At 38.8% G+C, this 22763-nt stretch overlaps 1 protein-coding gene across 1 annotated transcript in view; it reads right to left on the bottom strand.

Moving 5' to 3' along the window:
• Window positions 1–3888: 3888 nt before the first annotated feature.
• LOC149200947 (uncharacterized) overlaps window positions 3889–22763 on the bottom strand; it is a 54969-nt gene continuing 36094 nt past the window's right edge. Inside the window, exons 3-5 of the mRNA XM_089401130.1 lie at window positions 6763–7334; window positions 5290–6609; window positions 3889–5205 (exon numbers count right to left, since the gene is read on the bottom strand). Of these exons, the coding sequence (XP_089257256.1) occupies window positions 3889–5205; window positions 5290–6609; window positions 6763–7334 (3209 nt within the window). The remainder of the gene's footprint in view (window positions 5206–5289; window positions 6610–6762; window positions 7335–22763) is intronic.

Genomic DNA, 22763 nt, shown 5'->3' with positions numbered 1-22763 from the left:
AAATAGACTTAACACCAAGTGTCTAACAGTGAGGTGAGCTCACACCCCCAAGTTATCTACTTTTATTATATTCTATACATTTTGCATACACTGCTAGTTGGGGACTACAATATGTTCGCATTGACATTGACATATGTAATAACTTCCCATACTTCTATGCTGGTTTTTGAGGTGTACAGAGTGACTATTGAGCCCATTGTTCTGGCAATATTTCAATGGACTAAAGCAACATGCTTTGCATATGGGAAAACAAGCAAGTATTTCTCTTGTATTCTATTTCTTGTGATTTTATCAATGTTAAAGTGCCCATGTATAGTAAATACAAGCTACTATACAACCTAAACATTAACCCTGACCCTCACATGTTCACTATAACATATATTCTCTCATCTCTATTTTGGATTGCAATGCAATAATTATTTTGATTTAAAGTATGTTTCACAAGTCATACTAACAGATAAAAGTGAAGTTTTCCAACAATGGTCATTGCATACTACAATGGATATGTGATTGTTGTATGTATGGACATTTTTTATAGGGAGAGGCACATCCATCATTGTTGAGCCGAGAGACTCATTCTACAATCCAGTATGAGAGCGATGTGTAATTCCCTCCCTGCTCAATTTGGAGTTTACATGTGTCCTTCAAAAAATATTTCAAATGAAGAAATTGTAGGCTATAATAAAAACATAATTGATTATACATATTTGGTTAGTTTTAATTAAAAGCATTATAAAACATTGATAATCACATTCTCATTATGGTCGCTTGATTACTTGATATTGCACTTTCACTCTTCCAGTTATAAATAAATTATTTCTATGTCTATGTTAAATAATAAAATTTTATATTAGTCTATAAAGATAAAGTAATTAAAATTTACATAACACTTTTATTTCTGTTTACATATTTTACTATACAACTTAAATAAAGTGTTTGAATATCCATATTAACATATATCTATGTTTGTCTTAATGTTTACCCTAGTAAAATATTTCAATGCTCAAAAGAAAAAAGTAATTAAAGGTAAAATAATTTACTTACTTTTAAAAAAATATATATAACTTGTTCTATTTTTAATATAAAATAATAATCATAATAATAATCATAATAATAATAGTAAATTATTAAAAAAATACAATTTAAATAATGAAAAATTACACATGGTCTACATAGGAAAAAACAAAAAACTCATGTATCGAACACTAAATTAAAATAAATCTTTTAACCAGTAAATATTTTTTCAAATTTTACATTTTAAAAAAATATTATATATAATGACATTTGATACATCCATAATTAAAAGGAGTTGTCTATAATGCGACTTTTTGGAGATTCCGGTGACGGAATCCGGCGGAAGAAATTGAGGTTAAATCTTGATTTGTTGCAGTTAAAATGGTTTTTTAACTGCATATTTGGATTCAGCACCCTGAAAAACCCCTGGGACGCTTTCATTGTGCAAAAACTAGCTATCAAACTTGCGATTCCAATAAATTCCTGCCGGATTTCGACCGGAAAAACCCACCAAAAAGACTTTCAAAAAATCGCGTTATAGACAACTGCTAATTAAAATACATCTATAGATCAAATAATAATAAGTTTAGAACATATGTCTGAAACAACCAAAAAAAAAAAAAAAAAGAAGAAAGAAGATGACATATCAACCACAACCAAAAAAAGAACATATCAACAAAGAGGTATGTACTTATCTTTAATTTTAAAAGGTATTTCTTAAATTTATATGTTATATGAGAAAAACAATATCAATGATTCCTGCTTGGTGATTTGCACTAGGGAAGAGGGCATTCGGACCCACTCTTATACAAACTTTCCTGTGCATAGCATTAAAATTCCAAGGTTTCAGTCAGGGGACGAAATTTTTATTACATTAAGACTTAAGTTTGTATAGCTAACTCAGCGTTATTCGTTTGAGTTGTGGAACCACCCATTAGAGCTGCATCAATTTTGTGTCAGCAGCTCACACGTGGGGGAAAGAATTCATAAACAAATCGATTCTAGGAGAAGACTCTTATTCATGGATATGGATTCTGGTTATTGTATCTGAGCAATCTGTGTATGATAGTAGCATTTTGTTTTTTTGGGTATTGCTGTGGAATTTGTACTAAATTTGTAAAGTTTATATGCAGTTGTGCCATGCTATCTTTTAAGAGTATGTTCCCTGGTTATGATGTTCCGCTGTAACTTATTTGTTGTTGAAGTCTTGAAGCTGACGCTTCATATCAGTGTGGCATGAAGCATTCTTTTATGTTGGATATGTTTATGCTTAGTGCTAAGCTCTCAATTTTCAAATAAAATTAATTTATGATTTGATGGATTTTTGCAATTCCAGGCCTATCCCATATTTGGAGCCACTGGTGTAGCTGTTACCATGTGTTGCTTCCAATTGAGTCGAATTTTATTCACAAATCCCAAAGTGAGGTATGTAGGCTCCGAATTTTGGATTTTAGGTTCATGTATATTCATTTTCATCTAATTTTATTTTGTTTTTATTTCTGTAGCTTAGTGAAATTCCTATACAAGCTCCTTTATTCTAATCTCAAGTGGCACTCTCGCAAGTTCTATTCCTCTGGAGTCACACGTCCTTCACACACCACATTACCAAAGCCCTAATCTTATTGTTAAATATACCCGGTAACAGAGAGCAATAACTTCTACAATCTTAAAGAATTCAATTTTCCAGTGTACTCTTTTTTACTATACTTTTCCAAAATGCTTTTGCTGTTTCCTAGTGCCCTCTGTGAATTAGGCCACAACATTCACAAAGGGTGTAAAGTATTTCCATTTTGTTATGCCTCTCTGTGCTGGACAGCTTGTTAGTTTGTTGTTGACTGCAAAAAAAATTAACAAAGTCATTGTTTTCGTGCATGTACTAGCCTCTGAAGTATTTGCCTGCTCTAATTCGTTTTGGCTCTACTCTCAGGATTGTTCTCTGCTTACATTGCACCGGCTTGCCTTCATTGAGTCAATGTCCCTGTTATTCTGTCACAAAGGAACAAGAACCATACTGATATAGGTTTAGAACATCTGCCTCGATCAACCAAAAAGGAGAACATATCAACCGAAAAGTATGGACTTATTTTTAATTTTAAAAAAATATTTCGTCACAATATCTAAATAACAAAATCTTGTCACATAATGCAAGATTTTTAGTAATTATCTAAAGAGGCAGAAATAGCAGCTTCGCAGCTATCCACCTTGTTCTAATGATAGCTCAAATTCAATAACATGAAATTGACACGGAAAGTACCCACACACACATACATATATGGCTCTTCTTAACATTGCACACTGTTATAAAAATTTGAAGTATCGCTTCCATGAATGTAACATGTATAAAAGATCCATGGTTTCCCTTTTCTTTTTTCCATGGAAAAAGAAAACTGGATCATACTCTGTTTCACAATCAATTCAAAAAACGATGACTACATATGATGACACAATTTTCACTCGAAGCTCAATGAAGATGCTGGGAATGCTACCATATGTCATCGACATGAAAAAAAAAGAAAAACCATTTTGTACAATATTTTGCAGAGGTAAATAATATGCTACACCGTTATATATCAAAAGAGTCTTCGATTATATCGAAAGCAAATATTACAACTATTCTGGTTCCTTCAACGATAGCAGAGTCAAGATACCTAATTCGAATGACTAACCTGCTTTCAGGGAGCATACTAATATTCTTGCTGGCGCTGCCACGCCTTAAACCTATAATGCTAAATAGTACAGCAATATATCAAAATAGAAAATGAGAATTATGGGAATACCCTCCTTACAAAACATTTCTCAAGATATCTTGCACTCGGGCATCTCTTGTGATTTGCAATTTTATATCTGTAATGGCACAACCCAACTAGGATCACACTAGACCTTTGCAACACTAGCCCAATGGCTGGAATAGAAAGAAAGGAAGCGGTTGTCCTCAGTAAACAACTGAAGGTTTCTGCTCCGCAGCATGCAATCCACTGGTTGCAAATCGAAGTCAAAAGCGCATCCTAATTTAATCATCTCACATAGACCTCCAACCAGATCTGGAAATTCTGCTAACAAACCCTGTGAGATTACCTCAGCAAAATCACTGACAAACAACATCTTTGCCTTCTGATCGTCTCGATCAGGTGTTAGTAGCAAGAGCCGCTTGGGGTCTTTCTCCCATCTTACCATAGTTTCTGTTTTTACTTTAATGTTTTGTACCACTAATAGAGAGTATTCCATCCTGAGTGGCTCTGCCACTCTATAGACAGGGCAATTTATGAGAGCCTTGACAACCTGATGTCTCTTATCAGCTGGAATTTTGAAGGAAGGCTTTGCAAGATATGCAATAAGCATTTTGTACAATCCCATCCCCAATATCCCCTCCCCTGGCTGAAGCTTCTGCAAAGACATCATCTGTGGCATAGAGATTTCAGTTTTCTTCACAGCACGGGATATATTCCGAACCCCCAGATCGTTATAAATTGAGAACAAAGAGTCCAAAGGTATTTGAGTTTCAGAAGGGTCCGGGTGCCAGGTAAAATTTACCAATGATGAGCCTCCTTGGAATAAATCCTTCAGCTGCAAGTCATCCGGGACATATGCTTGGTCTGGGCTACTAACACGGATATCTCCATTATTTGTGATAACTGGGACTTTACAACTGCTTCCAAGACATTGTTTTATGAGAAACCTGGAACTCGACCAGTTTTCTACAATATGTTTCCAAACCAAACAACATTCTGATTCACTTATTCCATGATGATAATTTCCTGTTTGATCCCGCCAGAGCATGCAGTAGTCTTCAATTCGTGGATGGCTCGGCACACCAAGAGAATTTGAAAAGAAGTTGAGCAAATCTTCATCGTAGCAGCCTTCCAGGACCTTTAACCTCGATTTGAAAAGCCTATCTACGTCATGAATTACACAGGATTTTGCCAACATCCATTTTAGCTCATCTGGAATCCAAATTGGTAACACCATAGTTGCATGAGGCTTCCATTTTGAGGCGTGAAGATACTTATACAACCTGTCTATGGTTTTAAAATCTTTGTGCATTTGAATATGGTGATCAACAATAACATCGCATCCTTGTCCAACCTCTGTGACAACCCCTACCAGTTTAAGAGCATCTTTGTATCCATAAATGGCATTTCCATAGAACGCCTCGTCAATACATGGAACGTCGTCCTCTTCTAATTGGCTTGCCTAGCTCCGATTAAAATCAAACCAAAAAGATTTAGCGGGAGATTCAAAACCCCTGCTTGTTTTTAGCCATTTTCCTAGTGATACACTTTGCTTAAAAGAATGAAGCTGCGACCAGTTCGTGGACAGCTTATGCTGATACTGGTACCACTCCAGCAGAAGAAATGCAGTCTCCTTAGCCAAAGGACCAAAAGTAATATTGACATTTGGAGGCATTAGCTGTGGAATATCTAATGCACCAAACTGCTTTTCAATGAATGAAACCAAATCTTTACCTGCGCCTGGCAGACCCCGTGCACAAGGAGGTACTACAAGATAATCTTCAGAAAGTGCAAAAAAAATCTGCCTAGACCACGAATAAGTACACTGATTATTTTCCGTTAACTTGGCCCAATTACTTATTGATGCAGGGAGGAGATTATTTACAAATCTACGCTGTCTGATAATACCAAGCTCATCCACGACAGGAATGGTCGAGCAAAGATCGAACAAATCTCGCTCATCGATGTACCCACTTACAGATGAAAAATGGAAAAAATGTGCAGCATTGATAACAAGCTTACTATTTGTTGAAGCTTTTACAACCTCCTGGAGTTGCTTCGCGAAGCTTCGGATAGAAAGTTGTGTAATTTTAGCAAACTGTTCCAGCCACTGACGCAGTTTCTCACCTTTGTTACTATCCAAATCCATAATGGCTTTGTGAGTAGATTCGGGCATGAAATGGTGTTGGGCAGCATTTTGAAGCTCTCCAGACCATGCTGTCAGCCACGCTATGTGTGACTGCTGTGAAGAAAAATATATTCTAATACTGGCTTCCTCCTTTGGTACACATGCAAAAGCTGTGTTGCTGGCAGAATTATTTAAAACGGCTGTATCAGCAGAAATATTTACAAGCTTCAAGAACGGAGTATTTTGCAGGTGCCTTGAAAGTCCATGATTCCAGTTTTCAGATATAAAACAAAGAAGTTCCACATATAAATTTTCAGGCAGCCCTTCCAGCCAACCAGATGACTGAATGCAACCAGCATACCAATCAAATGACACATTTACCACGTTCAAGAACTCCAAGATCTTAAGGAACTCTGGCTCATCAAGGCAAGCATGGACTACTTTGACTTCACCAGCCAAGAAAGCATCCATGCCGCTTTCCCGACCTTCTTGTCTCGCTCTGCCCAAAATGCTCCTAAAACATGGCAGTATTTTCCGAGTTTCTGTTGGCCTACCGAAATCTTTATTTACAAAGCTGGAGTCGCATAAAATTATTTCCTCCGTTCTTAACTGGGCCTGAATGCCATTTCTAACCTGTGCCAGATGCTGGTAATAAGGAACACCAAGGGGAATATATTTATAAAAATGAGATTTTGATGAAGGTGGGGAATCAGAGTGGACAAAAAACGAAATGCTGAACTGAAAGCCAAGGGAATACAATGGAATATTCCATGGTTCCATTTGTTGTCAAAAATGATACTTTCCCTAGTTCCATTTGTTGTCAAAAATGATACTTTCTCTCGAAGAAACCAGTAAGAAATCTGCTTGTATCACAAATGGAAAACCAGTTACCATTTCTGTTGGAAGAAAAGCATAAATGCCAGGAGCTCCCATTTTTCCTCTTGTAATGCGTTTATCAAAGGGGAAAGCCAGTGTAATCGCCCATTTTTCCAAGTCTTTCCTCTGATCAACCTTGTACTCTTTTTTCACAGGAAAACGTTGCCTCCACATGTAATAGCTGGATTCCCCCATGGAACGTTTATTCTCTTCACATGACAATTGCAGGGTGAAAAATTCACTGTCTTCGCTCTCGAAACTTCGAAAGTTGGTCTCCTGTGAAACTGAGATTGCATTTGTTTTGTTAAGACGAGCATCTTCATGGACCTCACGAACAGAAAGCTTTTTGATCTTACACATAAACAACAGAACTTCAGGATGAATACTGGAGAGCTCTTTCTTCACAGCTTCTACCTTCTCTGGGCGCAAAGGCAGAACTATAACAGTAGTGGGAAGCTGAGACCCATAAATTTCTTCAAGCTGACCAATACTCGGTCTGCTTTCAACGTCGCTGAATCTTATATTATATCCATTGCTAAAAATGCAAGGCTGACTTGTGATTACAAACACGCTTTTAAACCCAATACCTGCCATGAAAACAAAATAAAGTAAATATGTGTATAATTTTGCAATAACTAATTATAAATAATATTCTCGTAGTTTATTGGAAATGGGGTGTCACAGGTTATTTTCATACAGTATTTCGCCATTATATTGTTGATTAGTTAGTTTTTTTTTCAATCAGAGAAAACACTTTCTATTAAAAATAAAGGTAGTACAGAAAACATTCAGACCAAAGGATCCCTGGGCTGAAACTTAGTGCAAGTTCAAAATAGGAAAAGAACGTCACTGCTTATAAAAACACTTCAATAAGCCATACAAAAAGTAGAAATGAATCATCCTGCGAACCAAAAGACCAAGGGCTATGTAAAGAGCCGTGTAGACAGAGATGAAAAAGACATCCAGCCATACTAAAAAGTGGAAAGAAAATCATCCAGCAATCCAGAAGTTTGAGGGCTATGTTGACGCAGTGAGCCCTGCATACTGATATGAAGAAGACATCCAGCAATCAAAACAGTCCAAAGGCTAGGAAACAGAGAGCGCAGACCAATATATGTCTGTTGGAATATTAATTCCAACTGCAGGTTGCTGACGCCGAGAGTTGGACAGTGAAGGCAGCACGAAACCGCTCCTTCAAACCACCAGAGCACCAGAGCATATCGGACCGCCTTTGATCATAAAGTAGTTTCCGTATAATCAAGCCCGCTACAATTATACTCAGCCACGTGGTCTTCTATATACGTTAGTAGGACTGACATTTCGGAGCTTAAAGTTTGGCAGCAAAAGGCCTCCCGATATTCATTCCAGCCATCCGATCGCCTTCGTCATTCTCCGCCGTCCATCAGTCAAACCTGCATACGAGCCAGCATTTAAAACCTTGCGTGGAGTGAATTGAAATTTCAGTTTGACCGCCATAAAAGCATTCAATGCTTATTTATTGTGGCTCGTAAGTTTTGGCAGAACATTAAATTTCAATTACACGGAGGTATGGGCAAGTCAACATATATTTAAAATGATTTTGTATATGTTTTGTAAAAATGTTTTATATATATAATGAGCCAAACGAAACGTGCTCTGTGTGTTGACCATTTTGTGTAATGAAAACATAACGAATGAAAAAAAACGAGAAAGGTGAGCTCGCTGCAGCAAAAGAGAACAGAGAGAAACTAAAGTGTGCACAGCAGTGCAAGAGAGAAAAAGCGTTAATGAAATAGAGTGAAGACCAGTGTGAAGCAAGCTCGCGGCAGCGAAAGAAAACAGGGGAGCACACCAGTGAATATGAAATTCATTTTTATGTAAGCAATGTAAAAGGATATGAATGCACAGCAGTGCGAATAGACAAAACGAGGAGGAAGCATGAAAATCGTATGGTGTGAGTAAGGATTTCATTTTGTGAATGTAATGTAAAATTTTACTGCATATGTAAAATTATTTTACAGCAGTATGTGTAAAATGTTTTTCACAGCAGTGAATGTAAAAAGGGTTTTACAGCAGTAAATGAAGAAGGGATTTTTACACACCAGCAGTGTAAAATAAATCTCAGAAGGAGACAGAGTTTTGTTTTTGTTGGCTAAATGTATTTTTTTTGGTAAATCCCTCTGAGTGAAAGAGGATGAATATGTATCAGGCATTATGTTTTTAATGAATACAAATCATTTTCTGGGTATGTAATACTCTGTTGTGAGTCCTTTTTTTTAAAAAAGCTTCCCTGTGCAAAAGATCCTGTGGCAAAGAAACAGAGCATTGTCTCTGTGTGTGTTAAGTTTCTTTGTTTTTGGGATTTTACCAGAAAAATCCCCAACAGTGGTATCAGAGCTAATCCGGGCTCTTTGAAGGTGTTAAAGAAGCTGAAGGAAAGATTCTTGTTGCAGTAGAGAAAGCTTCTCCAGCAGAGTGAAGTCTCAGGCAAAAGGATTTAGGTATTTCTCATATTAATTTTCTGTGTTGCTGTTGAAGAAATAGTGAGTCATTTTAAAAACACAGTCAGGGATTTTAAACATAGTTAAGAATGGCAAGGTCAAAGAAAAAGGTCTCCAAACCTCCTAAGGTTGTGTCTCCCTCCTTTACTAAAATAGAAGACAATTTATTTGAAAGCATTCTATTTGAGGCTCCAAGGTTCGATGGGAACTTTGATATATGGGAAATAAAAATGAGGGCTTTCTTAAAGTCTGAAGGGATTGAAATTTGGGAATCAGTGATTGATGATAGCAAGAAGGATAAAGAATCCAAGGAGTATAATGCACAAGCAGCAAAAATAATCTTGGATGGGCTGCCTGATTCTGTGAAGAAGAATCTAGGAAAATATTCATCAGCAAAGGAGATATGGGACAGACTTCATGACCTTCATGCAAAGGGAGCACTGACCATGACCATCAGTGAAGAAGAAAATTCTGAACCCATCATAGAAGCTGAAAATGAGAAGGTTGACCTCATCAAGCTTCAAGTAAAAGAAAGGGATGAAGAGCTCGTCAAGCTTAAGAAAGAGCTTGATCAATGCAAGAGGAAATATCATGAAGAAGTCATATCCATGACAAATCAGTTGAATAGAGCAAAGAAGCAGGAAGACGCCTTGTCAAGTCAACTTGAACAAACGCACAAGAGAGTGAACAAGCTTGTAGAAGAAATTGGACAATACAAGGCAGAGGTCTCCTCCCTTAAGTCTGAATTACAAGAAGCTAGGAAGCAGGCACAAGGAGCTGAAAAGAAAATGGAGAGCAGTCAAACAGAAATCTCCAAAATGAAGTCAGATAACATTGCCCTTAAAATAGCAGCAGCTGAAGCTACTTGTAGCAAGGAAGAAACCGAGGAACAACTTGCAAAGAAGAATAATGAGTGTGAAAGATTAGAAGAAGAGATTGTCCTCCTCAGAAAAAAGGTTGAAGGGATGAAAAAAATCATGAAGAGCTCTCAAGCCTTGGGTGACATGCTCAGCTATCACAGATCTCCATCTGTTAAATCAGGACTTGGGTATGTAGGTGAACCTTCAAACAAGAATGAAAATGCTTTAAGCAAAGGAGATGTGAAGAAGCCGGAAAGAAATTGTGATGCTCCTAGTTCCAGCAAAGGCAAGGAGAAAGATCATGGGTAAAATAGAAGAAATCCTACTCCAAGCAGAAAACCAGCTCCAAGAAGAAATGTAGCTGATGTCAAAGAAGCAAGATGCAATGGTTATCATCAAAGGATCTCAAGGTAGCAAGGCTTCAGAAGTACATCAAGGAAACGTCCATCTCCCAGGTACCAAAGTTCATTTTATGGTTATTGTTATTATTGCTCAAACTTTGGTCATATGGCAAAAGACTGTAGAGCATTTCATAGAGATAGATGTTATGGTCCCCGACAACCTCCAAGAAACAATTTTACAAGAAGAAATCATGAAATCTTATTCATGAACAATGTTGAATGCTACAAGTGTCATAACATTGGGCATATGGCACGTGATTGTAACTTAACATGGGCTCTTACACAAGCTAGACCCATGCAAAAGAAGAAAGTTACACAAGTATGGAGAAGGAAGGAAATACAGTCTGAAAGCCCTTTGAGCTCCCGAGTTGATCTAAGTTTTTTTTGAGAAAACTTTGCTGAAAGATGATGCATACAGTTAAGGGGTGCCTGTAATTATTGATCATTATTGCTGAACTGTTTTAACAGTCATTCTTTGATGAAGATCTTCTTATAGGGGAGAGATATGGAATTAAATCTGCCATAAAAGCAGAAGAAAAGTCTGCAGGGCATGGAGATTGCGTGGAGGATGTATTGCAGCGCAGCACAGCGCAAATGAAATCTTTTTGTTAATCTCTCTGAAATGTAATATGCAGCGATGTTGAAAAATGTAATGTTTTTGCTTTGTTTTTTATCACATATGCAATGCAATATGCATAGAAGTGTGGAGAAGAAAAAGGGGCAGCGTTGAAATGTGAAGTGCAGCAGCGCGATAAGAAAAATGCAAAGCAAGGAGAAGCACAGCAGTGCGAAGAAAATGAAACCAGAGCTAAGAGAGAAAGAAGAAATGTGTTTTTACACAGCAGTGAAAAGGGCAATCATGAAGAGCAAGAGAGGTGCAGCAGCGCGTATGTACTAAATGAATGTAAGAGACAAATTGAAGTGCCTCTGAAGAAGGCATGTTGGAGAATCCCTCTGTTAAAGAGGAAGATGCTTTTCAATATAGTGTGGTGAATCCCTCTGTCAAGAGGAAGGTGCTCTTCAGCACAATCTTAGGTGAATCCCTCTGTCAAGAGGAAGATGCTTGTTAGTATAAACTGGTGAAACCCTCTGTCAAGAGGAAGGTGCTCTTCAGCACAGTCTTAGGTGAATCCCTCTGTTAAGAGGAAGAATATTTTGATTGGGTTGTGGAACTGCATCAGAAGCAGTGTTGGTGAATCCCTCTATGTGAGGAAGATATTTTTGTAACAGCAGTTGGTGAATCCCTCTATGTGAGGAAGATATCTTTGTAACAGCAGTGTTGGTGAATCCCTCTATGTGAGGAAGTGTTTGGGTATGATTGAATGCCCAACAGTTGAAATTAAAGGGGAGTGTTGGAATATTAATTCCAACTGCAGGTTGCGGACGCCGAGAGTTGGACAGCGAAGGCAGCACGAAACCGCTCCTCCAAACCACTAGAGCATATCGGACCGCCTTTGATCATAAAGTAGTTTCCGTATAATCGAGCCCGATACAATTATACTCAGCCACGTGGTCCTCTATATACGTCAGCAGGACTGACATTTCGGAGCCTAAAGTTCAGCAGCAAAAGGCCTCCCGATATTCATTCCAGCCGTCCGATCGCCTTCGTCATTCTCCGCCGTCCATCAGTCAAACCTGCATACGAGCCAGCATTTAAAACCTTGCGTGGAGTGAATTGAAATTTCAGTTTGACCGCCGTAAAAGCATTCAATGCTTATTTATTGTGGCTCGTAAGTTTTGGCAGAACATTAAATTTCAATTACACGGAGGTATGGGCAAGTCAACATATATTTAAAATGATTTTGTATATGTTTTGTAAAAATGTTTTATATATATAATGAGCCAAAATGTGCTCTGTGTTGACCATTTTGTGTAATGAAAACATAACGAATGAAAAAAAACGAGAAAGGTGAGCTCGTTGCAGCAAAAGAGAACAGAGAGAAACTAAAGTGTGCACAGCAGTGCAAGAGAGAAAAAGCGTTAATGAAATATAGTGAAGACCAGTGTGAAGCAAGCTCGCGGCAGCGAAAGAAAATAGGGGAGCACACCAGTGAATATGAAATTCATTTTTATGTAAGAAATGTAAAAGGATATGAATGCACAGCAGTGCGAATAGACAAAACGAGGAGGAAGCATGAAAATCGTATGGTGTGAGTAAGGATTTCATTTTGTGAATGTAATGTAAAATTTTACTGCATATGTAAAATTATTTTACAGCAGTATGTGTAAAATGTTTTTCACAGCAGTGAATGTAAGAAGGGTTTTACAGCAGTAAATGAAGAAGGGATTTTTACACACCAGCAGTGTAAAATCTCAGAAGGAGACAGAGTTTTGTTTTTGTTGGCTAAATGTATTTTTTTTGGTAAATCCCTCTGAGTGAAAGAGGATGAATATGTATCAGGCATTATGTTTTTAATGAATACAAATCATTTTCTGGATATGTAATACTCTGTTGTCAGTGATTTTTTTAAAAAAAGCTTCCCTGTGCAAAAGATCTTGTGGCAAAGAAACAGAGAATTGTCTCTGTGTGTGTTAAGTTTCTTTGTTTTTGGGATTTTACCAGAAAAATCCCCAACAATGTCATGTTGGAAATAAATACTCCTGACAACGCACTGCCACATTGTACACCACATCACCTTCACTGCCATGACCTGCTCAGATTTGAAGGGGCGCGGCGCCATACTTGTTGAGTTTTGAAGAACCATCACCGCCTTAACCTTATTAACTTGAAAGGCCAATCAACCGACTTAGTTTTTCTGTATAAATTGAGATGAGGCATAGCAGAAATGCATATAGTCGAAGTTGTACGCAGCTGTAGCTGCATGCTCTTGTAGCAGTAGTTTGTGGTAGTCATGCTGAGTCCGGACGCACAGTCCGAGCAGTTGTAATGCAGCTGTAGCTGCTTGACCTGCTGTAAATTCATGTGTGGTCTTATGTTTTAATTGAACAGCCGTAGTTGTGTTGTGTTTTGAGTGTGTTGCTTTTGTGTTATTGTTATGCTCAGCTGTGTTGTACTCTGATCAGACTTTCAATTGGTATTAGAGCTTGGTATAGTTTGGTGCCAGCAGGATTGAGAGAATTTGTAAATTTCTCTGTAAGGAGTTTGAAGAGCTCTGTTGTGCAATGAACCGTGGCTGTGGCTGTTATCTGCTTCCGTGGACTAATTTAATTATCCCTCTGTGCATGGAGAGAGCCCTGTAGCCTGAAACCCAGTATTGCAGCGAGTAACTGTAGTAAAGTCGTGGTGGTGGATTGAGCCAAGGGTGAGCAAAGCATATCCGAGCCAGAAAGCTCAAGAAACTGCTCTACATTCATTTGTCTAATCAGAAAGGATTGATTTTACCTTAGCTTTCCTTCGACGGCCACTTGCTTGCTATCAACTTTCCCACGTAGATTATCAACTTTCCCACTTAGATCACCAACTATACGTCTTTGAGTTCTTCAGTTCAATGATTTATTGATGTTGTAGCATACTGCATACTAGATTATAGTTGTATCATGCAAACGACAAAGTTGACCACTGAAGTTATAATAGTGTGTTCACAGCTGAAAAAATTAAAAAGGTGTTGTGTACGGGGTGAACTTTGTAGCAATTCTTATTGTAGTTTTGTTACAGCCGAACAGCTTCTCAGAGTTGGGAAACCCGTTCCAATGGTTCCTAGAGAGCTTTGGAATTGTATGGGAACGTTTTCTTTTCCGCAGGAGCTCCAATGGGAGCTTGAGAACGTTCCTAGAGCTTTAAAGGCTGTTTTTTTTGGAGTTCCAGCCTTCCCTAGGGTTGGGGAAAACAAAGCCTGTAGAGAAATATACTGAACTGCCCACAAAATATGAGCCTAAGTTGAAGCCTTCACAGGAAGAAAGGCCAAAGACATCTTTTACACAGATATCCTTAATTGAGAAACTAAAGCAATCTCTTGATGGGTTAAGGAAGTGTGTGGCACCTTGAAGAAAGGGCGATATCTGGAATGTCATGCTGATGAGTATTTCTTTTGTTGTTTATGTAAATATATCGCAAAAGATTGTGTGTGCATATTGATTGTGACAGTCAATGCTTAAACATTAGATTTGCTTTACTTTTTCTCTTAAGAATAACTAGATAAACATATGTAAAACTGTTCCTTTGTATTTTTAAGCAAGATTGTTTGAAAGAATCACCATTTGTCATAATTAACTTTTTAATATTCTATATATATAAAAGGGAGAGACTGGGGGAGAGACACCCAAAAATATATTTATATATAAGAGAGATTATATGTTTATTATTTATATATTTAAATTGATTTTAATATTTGAATATTTTGATTGAATATTAATTTTGATTATTATATAAATTATATAATTAAATATTTTTATATTTTTGTATTTTTATTATATTGTATTACTGCTACCTATTATTTCTTGTAAATTTTGAAGAAATTTCTAACCATCTCCAACACCCATACCAAAGTTCCCAATATTCACAGGTTCCAGAAACTCGTACACCATAATATTATACTCTCGCCTTCACAACCAGGCAGAAGTCCTTGCTATCTGAAAGTGTGTGTTGTTCTCTGTTTTCTGAAAGTGTGTTGTAGTGTACTCCAAGCATCGTGACTTGTCAGTGGAGCTGGAGCAGCCAAGAAAGTGTGAGAAGCAGCCAGCGTCAGAGTTTTACCGGCTTAAGAGTTGGAGCGCATTTCCTGAGGTGTCAACTAGTGAACTGTGCTACGTAGAGCTGGCCGCATGAAGTGAGTCCAGAAGAGAAGAGCAAGGTTGATTTCGAGAGACTGCGTTGTGAAGAAGAACGCAGCAGGACAAGAAATTTAGAGTCCGTTTGGAAATGGAAGTAAAGACCGGGTAAAGAGCGTTGAACCTGTACTGTTCAACTCATTTGTACTGTTCAACTCATTTGTGAAGTAGCCAGCATCAAAGTTTTGCCAACTAGAGATCGGTGGTGTGGTAGAGTTGCAAGCCTGAGGTGCAAGCGGCCCGTGTGAGAAGAAGCGGCCTGGAGAACTGGTAGGCATTGTGAACAGCGTGGAGTTGCCTGGACCAGTGCTGGATCCACCTGGCATGAGAAGGCCCATTGAAGAATGTGTTGAGTGTTGTGTGACGGAGAGGTTGTGCAGAGTGACCGACGTGTTGGAAACTACCGAAAAAGTCGTCATTGAAGAAAGGCCGTAACTTGGTATTGCACTGTTGTCAAATCACTGTGTTCATTGTTGTGTGAAATGGAGTTGTCTATAATGCAATTTTTTGGAGATTTCGGTGACGGAATCCGGTAGAAGAAATTGAGGTTAAATCTTGATTTGTTGCAGTGAAAATGGTTTTTTAACTGCATATTTGGATTCAGCACCCTGAAAAACCCCTGGGACGCTTTGATTGTGCAGAAACTAGCTATCAAACTTGCGATTCCAATAAATTGCTGCCGGATTTTGACCGGAAAAACCCACTGGAAAGGCTTCCACAAAGTCGCAATAGACAACTGCGTTTGAAATTGTTGGGAAAAAACGTGTGTGTTGAGATTTCGTGATGGAGACCTCTTGTGCTTGTGTTGGGCATTGATCCGAGGTGAAAAGACTTTGTGTGTGTTAAGCGTTGAAGCTGACTCGAGTTCAGTGGGTATGAATTTGTGAAATAGGTGAGGCAGAGTTTGAAGCCGTAAATCAGCGTTGGAAAGCGTTGGAGTTCGTGTTGCGTGGAGAACTCATGGATGAAAGAATTGAAGAACTAAAAGTGATATATGATGATGAAAACCTTTCAAGTGAAGATTGGTTCCAAATGTTGCAGGAAAAGAAACTCATAGATAAACTACTCAATGGAGCAGTAGTCCAGGTTGAAGATCAAGTTGGTGAGCCAACTGAGTATAAAGATTTGGCAGAGAAAGATGAAAGAAAAAAAGCTCTTTTGGCAGAGCAAGATGGAAAGAATCAATATGGTTTTTTTTAATGATCTTTAATATAAATCCAACATTACTTTTAAGGCGGCAGATATTGACAGCCAAGAAAAAGAAATAAAAGAAGAAATTGCAAGCAATAAGGACAAATACAAGTCCCAAAACCTGCTGCAATATTGAATACAAAGAATGTTAATCTACAATCAAGAAATGAGAAGATCCATCACTATCTTATAGCAAGAAAGGTGAAGATGAAACTGCACCAGCAAATGAACAAGCATGGACCCTTTAGCAAAAAGGCAAAGATGAAACTATTCAGAGGATACACGATCTGGAAGAAAAGGAAAGAAAATCAAGCAAAAGAGTTGATGTCAAAGTTTTGAGTCATTGTACGCCTAGCTGAGACTTAGACCAGCAAGCATGTTTTAGTTAAGTCATAGTTAAGTTTTCGGTCGTAATTAAGGGGGAGTGTTGGTGATAATTACGCCCTACTGACAGTAATTATTTCATCAGCGAAAACTGCCTCAGAACACCGCCTCACCGCCATGACTTTTCCAGCGTCGAAGAAGTGCCACCGCCATGATCTCTTCAACTTTCGAAGAGCCATCACTACCTCAACCTATTCAGCGTCGAAAGGGCAAATAACCGACATAGTTTTTGTATAGATGTAGACGAGGCATAGTCCGGATGCATGGAGTCCGAATTGTATGCAGTTGTAGCTGCTTTACCTTCTGTAAATTAATGTTTGGCCTTATGTGTTATTTAACAGCCATAGTTGTGTTCTTCTCTTCTTGTTGTGTTTCCGTTGTTTACTCTAAATCCTTTCCTGTCAGATCTTAAATCGGGATATGTCCTTTGATGCCATTGTCAAAAGAATGGAAGGAGATCCAGTCAGTCGCCGAAGAACCGCCAACCTTTGATAAATGATCTGATTCGTTGTTTTGAATTCAATAGATGTGGGAGATAGAAAAACTATGGAATTCAGAGATCGGGGCCCTAAATCTTAGTTTCCAGGGCTCGAGAGTAGAGAGTTTAGAGAGCCTCTCACATTTGCCCAATCAATGATGTACTTGGAGTCTCCAAAAACAATGAGCTCCCGTAGTCCAAGCCAGGTAGCACAATGAAGGATCCCCCAAAGAGCCAGTAACTCAGCATGGGTGTTGGAGCCAAAGCCACAGTGCTAATGAAATTTGTAGTAGTGCATTGGCCCTAAGTGAACGACCATGTCATATCCACAGAGACCAAAAAGATGAAGCATCATAAAAAAAAACGACAAGGAAAACTGACCAAATGTCATGAGGAGGGGGGCATTTCGGATTAGAAGGCGAGGATGATGAAAATTCTAGATAATACAAAATTATTTTGCAACTGGTCCACCAGATGTCCAGTCTCACTTGTTCAAAAATAAGGGCATTCCTTGACCTCCAAATTCCCCAAATGATGAAGAATACCAAAGACCGGTGGGGTGTATGATCCGATGTCCATCTACCAAGGCAAGAGACAATGTCAGAACGGTCCCAATCTATTAGAGAGCCAAGATGATGAAGCACCGAAGTCCAAACCGATGTGGCAAAAGGGCAATGGATGAAAAGATGGTTGATGTCCTCTCCGAATGATAGACAATGACCACATCTACCCAGGCCCTCGAAGCCCCTTTTGCACTAGATTTCCCAAGTGAGATCTGGTTATGTACCATCAGCCAAGCAAAGCATTTAAGTTTAAGAGGGAAATTCCATGTCCATGCGTGGGCCAACCAAGAGAAAACCTTAACTTGTCTAGAGCGCTGGAAGATTGGCTGATATGCCTCATTGACAATAACCTTTCCTTGCTGAGTGCCTCCAAACCATGTCAAATTGTCTTCTTTAGGAGAGAGGATTATCCCAGAGAGTTTTAGGATGGATATATAAGATTTCTATTCTACAATCAATAGATCTGACATCTCAAGCTCATTTGCGTCTTTCCAATGAGTATATAAAGGAGAAGAAAGAGAAACGTTTACAATATCTTTGATCACAAAAATGCCCTAATTATGAAGAGAGCTAATGAGAGTAGGAGATAGTAAATGAGGGCCAATCATACCTAGGAGGAGCGAATCCAAGGCAATCTGAGGAATAGAGCTCGAGCCAACATCCCATCTGAGGTTCCCAAAAAACCAAGGCTTTCTCTTGAGAAGACTACACCAAGATTGTGAGATGTTTGGATGATCTGGAGCACCATCACGCAACCAACTAATAAGTTCCATGTTCTGTAAGTATTTAGCCCCGACGATATGATGCCAAAGACCATTACCACAAACAACCCTCCAAATATTTTTTATAGGAGAAGTGCCATATTGAAGGAAGCCTAATCTTTTAGGCCCCAACCGCCAAGAGTGACCGGTAGATTGAGCATCTCTAGACTAGCAAGATGGATTTTTCAGTCTTTTTGTGTACCTACCCAGAGAAAATGGGAAACCATGGAATTGATTTTGCAAACTAGACCCATTCAAATTTTGTAAATATGCATCCAGAAAATTGGAATTTTGAGGAGAACTGATTTTATGAGGATTAGGAAACCACCCATTGTTATCCATTTGTGAGTCCAATGATTAAGCCACTTGTCAATTTTAATAAGTATCCAAGCCCAATCCTTATTATTGTAGCCATTTGGCTCAGAAAAAACCCCAGATACTTAAAGCCCCCATCCAAATGTTTGATCTCTACATCAAAGATGTTCGCTATCTCCAGAATCCGTGGCGCCTCAGGCTCATTTTGAAATCAGTATGGTCTTATTGTGGTTTATGTAGAGGCCCGAACCAAGTCCGAAGTCATGTAAGATATCAAATATCCCCTGCCATTCTGAGGGTTTGAATTTTCCAGTCTCCACCAGATCATCGGCAAAGTTTAGGTGGGATATGGGAACTCGATCTGCAATCCAGCAACCTGATAGGATCCCACGGCGTCGAACATCTAAGAATTTTCTGTTGAGGACGTCGATGATGATAAGAAACAGAAGCGATGACATGGCACAACCCTGTCGAAGTCCTTGAGAGGCCGAAAAGAAATCTGTTGGGATGTCGTTGACCAGGATGGAAAAAGAGGCAAACTTAATACAATATTTGATCCATTTAATCATTAGGTTTCCAAGACCAATTTTTTTGTAGAATCATCCATAATAATTCCCAATCTACAAAATCAAAAGCTTTAGTTAGATCGATCTTCATGAGATAGGCATCGAGATGTCCAGTCTTGATGGAGTGCATACATTTTGAGCCATAGCTACCGCGTAATGAATTTGTCGATGTTCTAAGAAGTAGATGTCCAGTCTTGATGGAGTGCATACATTTTGAGCCATAGCTACCGCGTAATGAATTTGTCGATGTTCTAAGAAGTAAAATTTCTCAGCAGATATATTTTTGAATAAGAAGGGTTTGAGGTGATTTTCTATGGTTTTCGATATCAATTTGTAAATGGTATTACACAAAGATATTGGTCGAAAATCTAGAAAAGAAGTTGGTTTAGAAACCTTCGGAATGAGGGAAATAAAAGTAGCATTTGTTGCACCAGAGACCCATCCAAGGCATCTGGACTCTTCAACCATCTCGGTGAGCTCATCAATCATTATGTCCTGGAAATGAATAAAACGTTCCATGGTTCCTCTCGGCAATTCTTTTAGTACGAGGAGAACATCATCCTTGGTGGCAGGGTGTTCCATTTGGAGGTTTTCCTCCACTCCAGATAAAGCAAGAAAGAGATCACGTATGTCCATTTGTTTGCTGAAAGGGACCTGTTCCCTGGAATGATATAAATTGCTAAAGTATTGCATTGCCTCCCCTGCAATGTCCTTTTGTGAAGATAGATTTTCCCCAGAATTGGATTCAATACTCCAAATAGAGTTTTTTTGCCGCCACATATTAACGTGGTTGTGGAAAAATTTGTTATTTTTATCCCCCGCTACAACCCACATATTTTGTTTCTTTTGTTGCAGTTCTTCAGCCTGTTGAAGTAATATTTGGGATCTTCGAAGTTCTAGGTTAAGTATTTCATATTTGTATGATTGTGAGAAATGTTCCGGGTCACTATGATCCAAACTTCTATTCGTTTAAGTATCGCTCAACTTCGATTACCAACCCATGCAACTGTTGAGCCACTTTTATTACCTTTTGCTTACAATGCTTTTGAGCAGGGGGACCCACATTGTCGAGAGGATTGGGCAAGAAAATATTCTCACGTGCCAAAACAACATCCATTGTTTTTGCTCAGGTGTATTGGTCCTCTTGCTATACAGTTACTTCGATCATCTGCTCAACCTCCAGGGAGGGAGGCAGAGTTAGAAATTCGTCCCTCGGGCCTGAGTTCATTGTCGAACCAACCAATCAGGGTTTTGCTTGTGAATTGTTTGATCAATCAAAAGTGGTAAATTGTCCCTGTTGTGATTTTAACTCTGTTCAAAGTGTGGTTCATGCGAAAGTCAAGTCAAACGACAACTTTGTTGGCAAAGACATTCCATCCAATCAAGTTTTGCTCAAATGGTTAGGTGGACCTAACGGACCTGTAGAGATCCTCGTTGTCGCTAGGAATTGAGTTGATACATATCATTCAAGAGTAGGGGTTTGTTGTGTAACACCTCAGTGCAAGGTGTGGACCCATTAACCACTATAGTTGGGGCTACAGATCAAAATTGATGTGGCAATCTATTCAAGAACCCTTGGATGAAACGCTGACAAATAGTTGTTTTCAAATTTTAATGACAAGATCCATACCAGAGAGATCTCAAACCAATATATGTCAGATCTTAAATCTGGATATGTCCTTCGATGCCATTGTCAAAAAGACTGGAAGGAGATCGAGTCAGTGGCCAAAGAGCAGCCAATGTTTGATAAACGATATGCTTTGTTGTTTTGAATTCGATACATGTGGGAGATAGAAAAATTGTGGAATTCAAAGATCAGGGCCCTAATTTTTAGATTCCAGGGCTCGAGAGCAAGGTATTTTAGAGAGCCTCTCACATTTTCCCAATCAATGACGGAGTCTCCAAAAACATTGAGCTCCCGGAGTCCAAGCCAGGTAGCACAATGAAGGATCACCCAGAGAGCCAGTAACTCAACACAAGTGTGGAGCCAAAGCCACAGTGCCAATGATATTTGTAGGAGTGCTTTGGCCCTAAGTGAATGGCCACACCACATCCATAGATACCAAAAGACAAGGCACCATCAAAAAAACCGACGAGAAAACTAACCAAATTTCATGAGAAGGAGGGGGCATTTCGGATTAGAAGACGAGGATGAGAAAAATTCCAGATAATACGAAATTATTTTGTAGCTCGTCTGCCAAATGTTCAGTCTCACTTTTTCAAAAATAAAGGCATTCCTTGACCTCCAAATTCCCCAGATGATGAGGAATACCAAAGACCCATGACAATGCCAAAACCATCTAAATTTGTTGAAGAGACAAGCTGATGAAGCACCGAAGTCCAAACCAATGTGGCAAAAGGACAATGGATAAAAAGATGGTTGGCGTCCTCTCTAAAGCACAACCAAACCAACGTGGCAAAAGGGCAATGGATGAAAAGATGGTTGACGTCCTCTCTGAAGCACAAATAATGACCACATATACCCAAGCCTCGGGACTCCCTTTTGCACAGGATTTCCCAAGTGAGAATCCGATTATGTACCACCAACCAGGAAAAGCATTTAAGTTTAACAGGGAAATTCTATTTCCATGCGCGAGCCAGCCAAGAGAAAACTTGAACCTGTCTAGAGGGATGCAAGATTAGCTAATATGACTCCTTGACAATAACCTTTCCTTGTTGAGTGCCTCCAAACCATGTCATTTTGTCTTCTTTAGGAGAGAGGATTATCCCAAGCTCATTTGCATTTTTCGAATAAGTATAGAAAGGAAAAGAGAGAGAAACATTTACAATATCTTTGATCACAAAAACGCCCTGATTATGTAGAAAGTCAATGAGAGCAGGAGATAGTAAATGAGGGCCATTCATACCTGAGAGCGATTACAAGCCAATACGAGGAATAGAGCCAGAGCCAACATCCCCTCTGAGGTTCCCAAAAAACCAATGCTTGGTCTTGAGAAGACTACATCAAGATTGTGAGATGTTTGGAGGATCCAGAGCACCATCATGCAACCAACAACCAACTAATAAGGTACCATTACTGCAAACAACCCTCCAAATTTTTTTAGGAGAAATTCCATATTGAAGGAAGCCAAATATTTTAGGCCCCAACCGCCACGAGTGACCAGCAGATTGAGCATCTCCAGACTAGCAAGATGGATTTTGCGTTCCTTTTATGTACCTTCCCACAAAAAATGGGAAACCATGGAATTGATTTTGCAAACACCCATTTGAATTTTGTAAATATGCATCCAAAAAATTGGAATGTTGTGGAGAACTAATTTTATGAGGA

The sequence above is a fragment of the Pinus tabuliformis genome, chromosome 2_1 (assembly GCF_031772625.1).
Source record: "Pinus tabuliformis cultivar Carrire ecotype Pingquan chromosome 2_1, CPIR1, whole genome shotgun sequence".
Classification (NCBI taxonomy): Eukaryota; Viridiplantae; Streptophyta; class Pinopsida; order Pinales; family Pinaceae; genus Pinus; species Pinus tabuliformis.
This window is presented reverse-complemented; position numbering and strand designations above follow the sequence as displayed.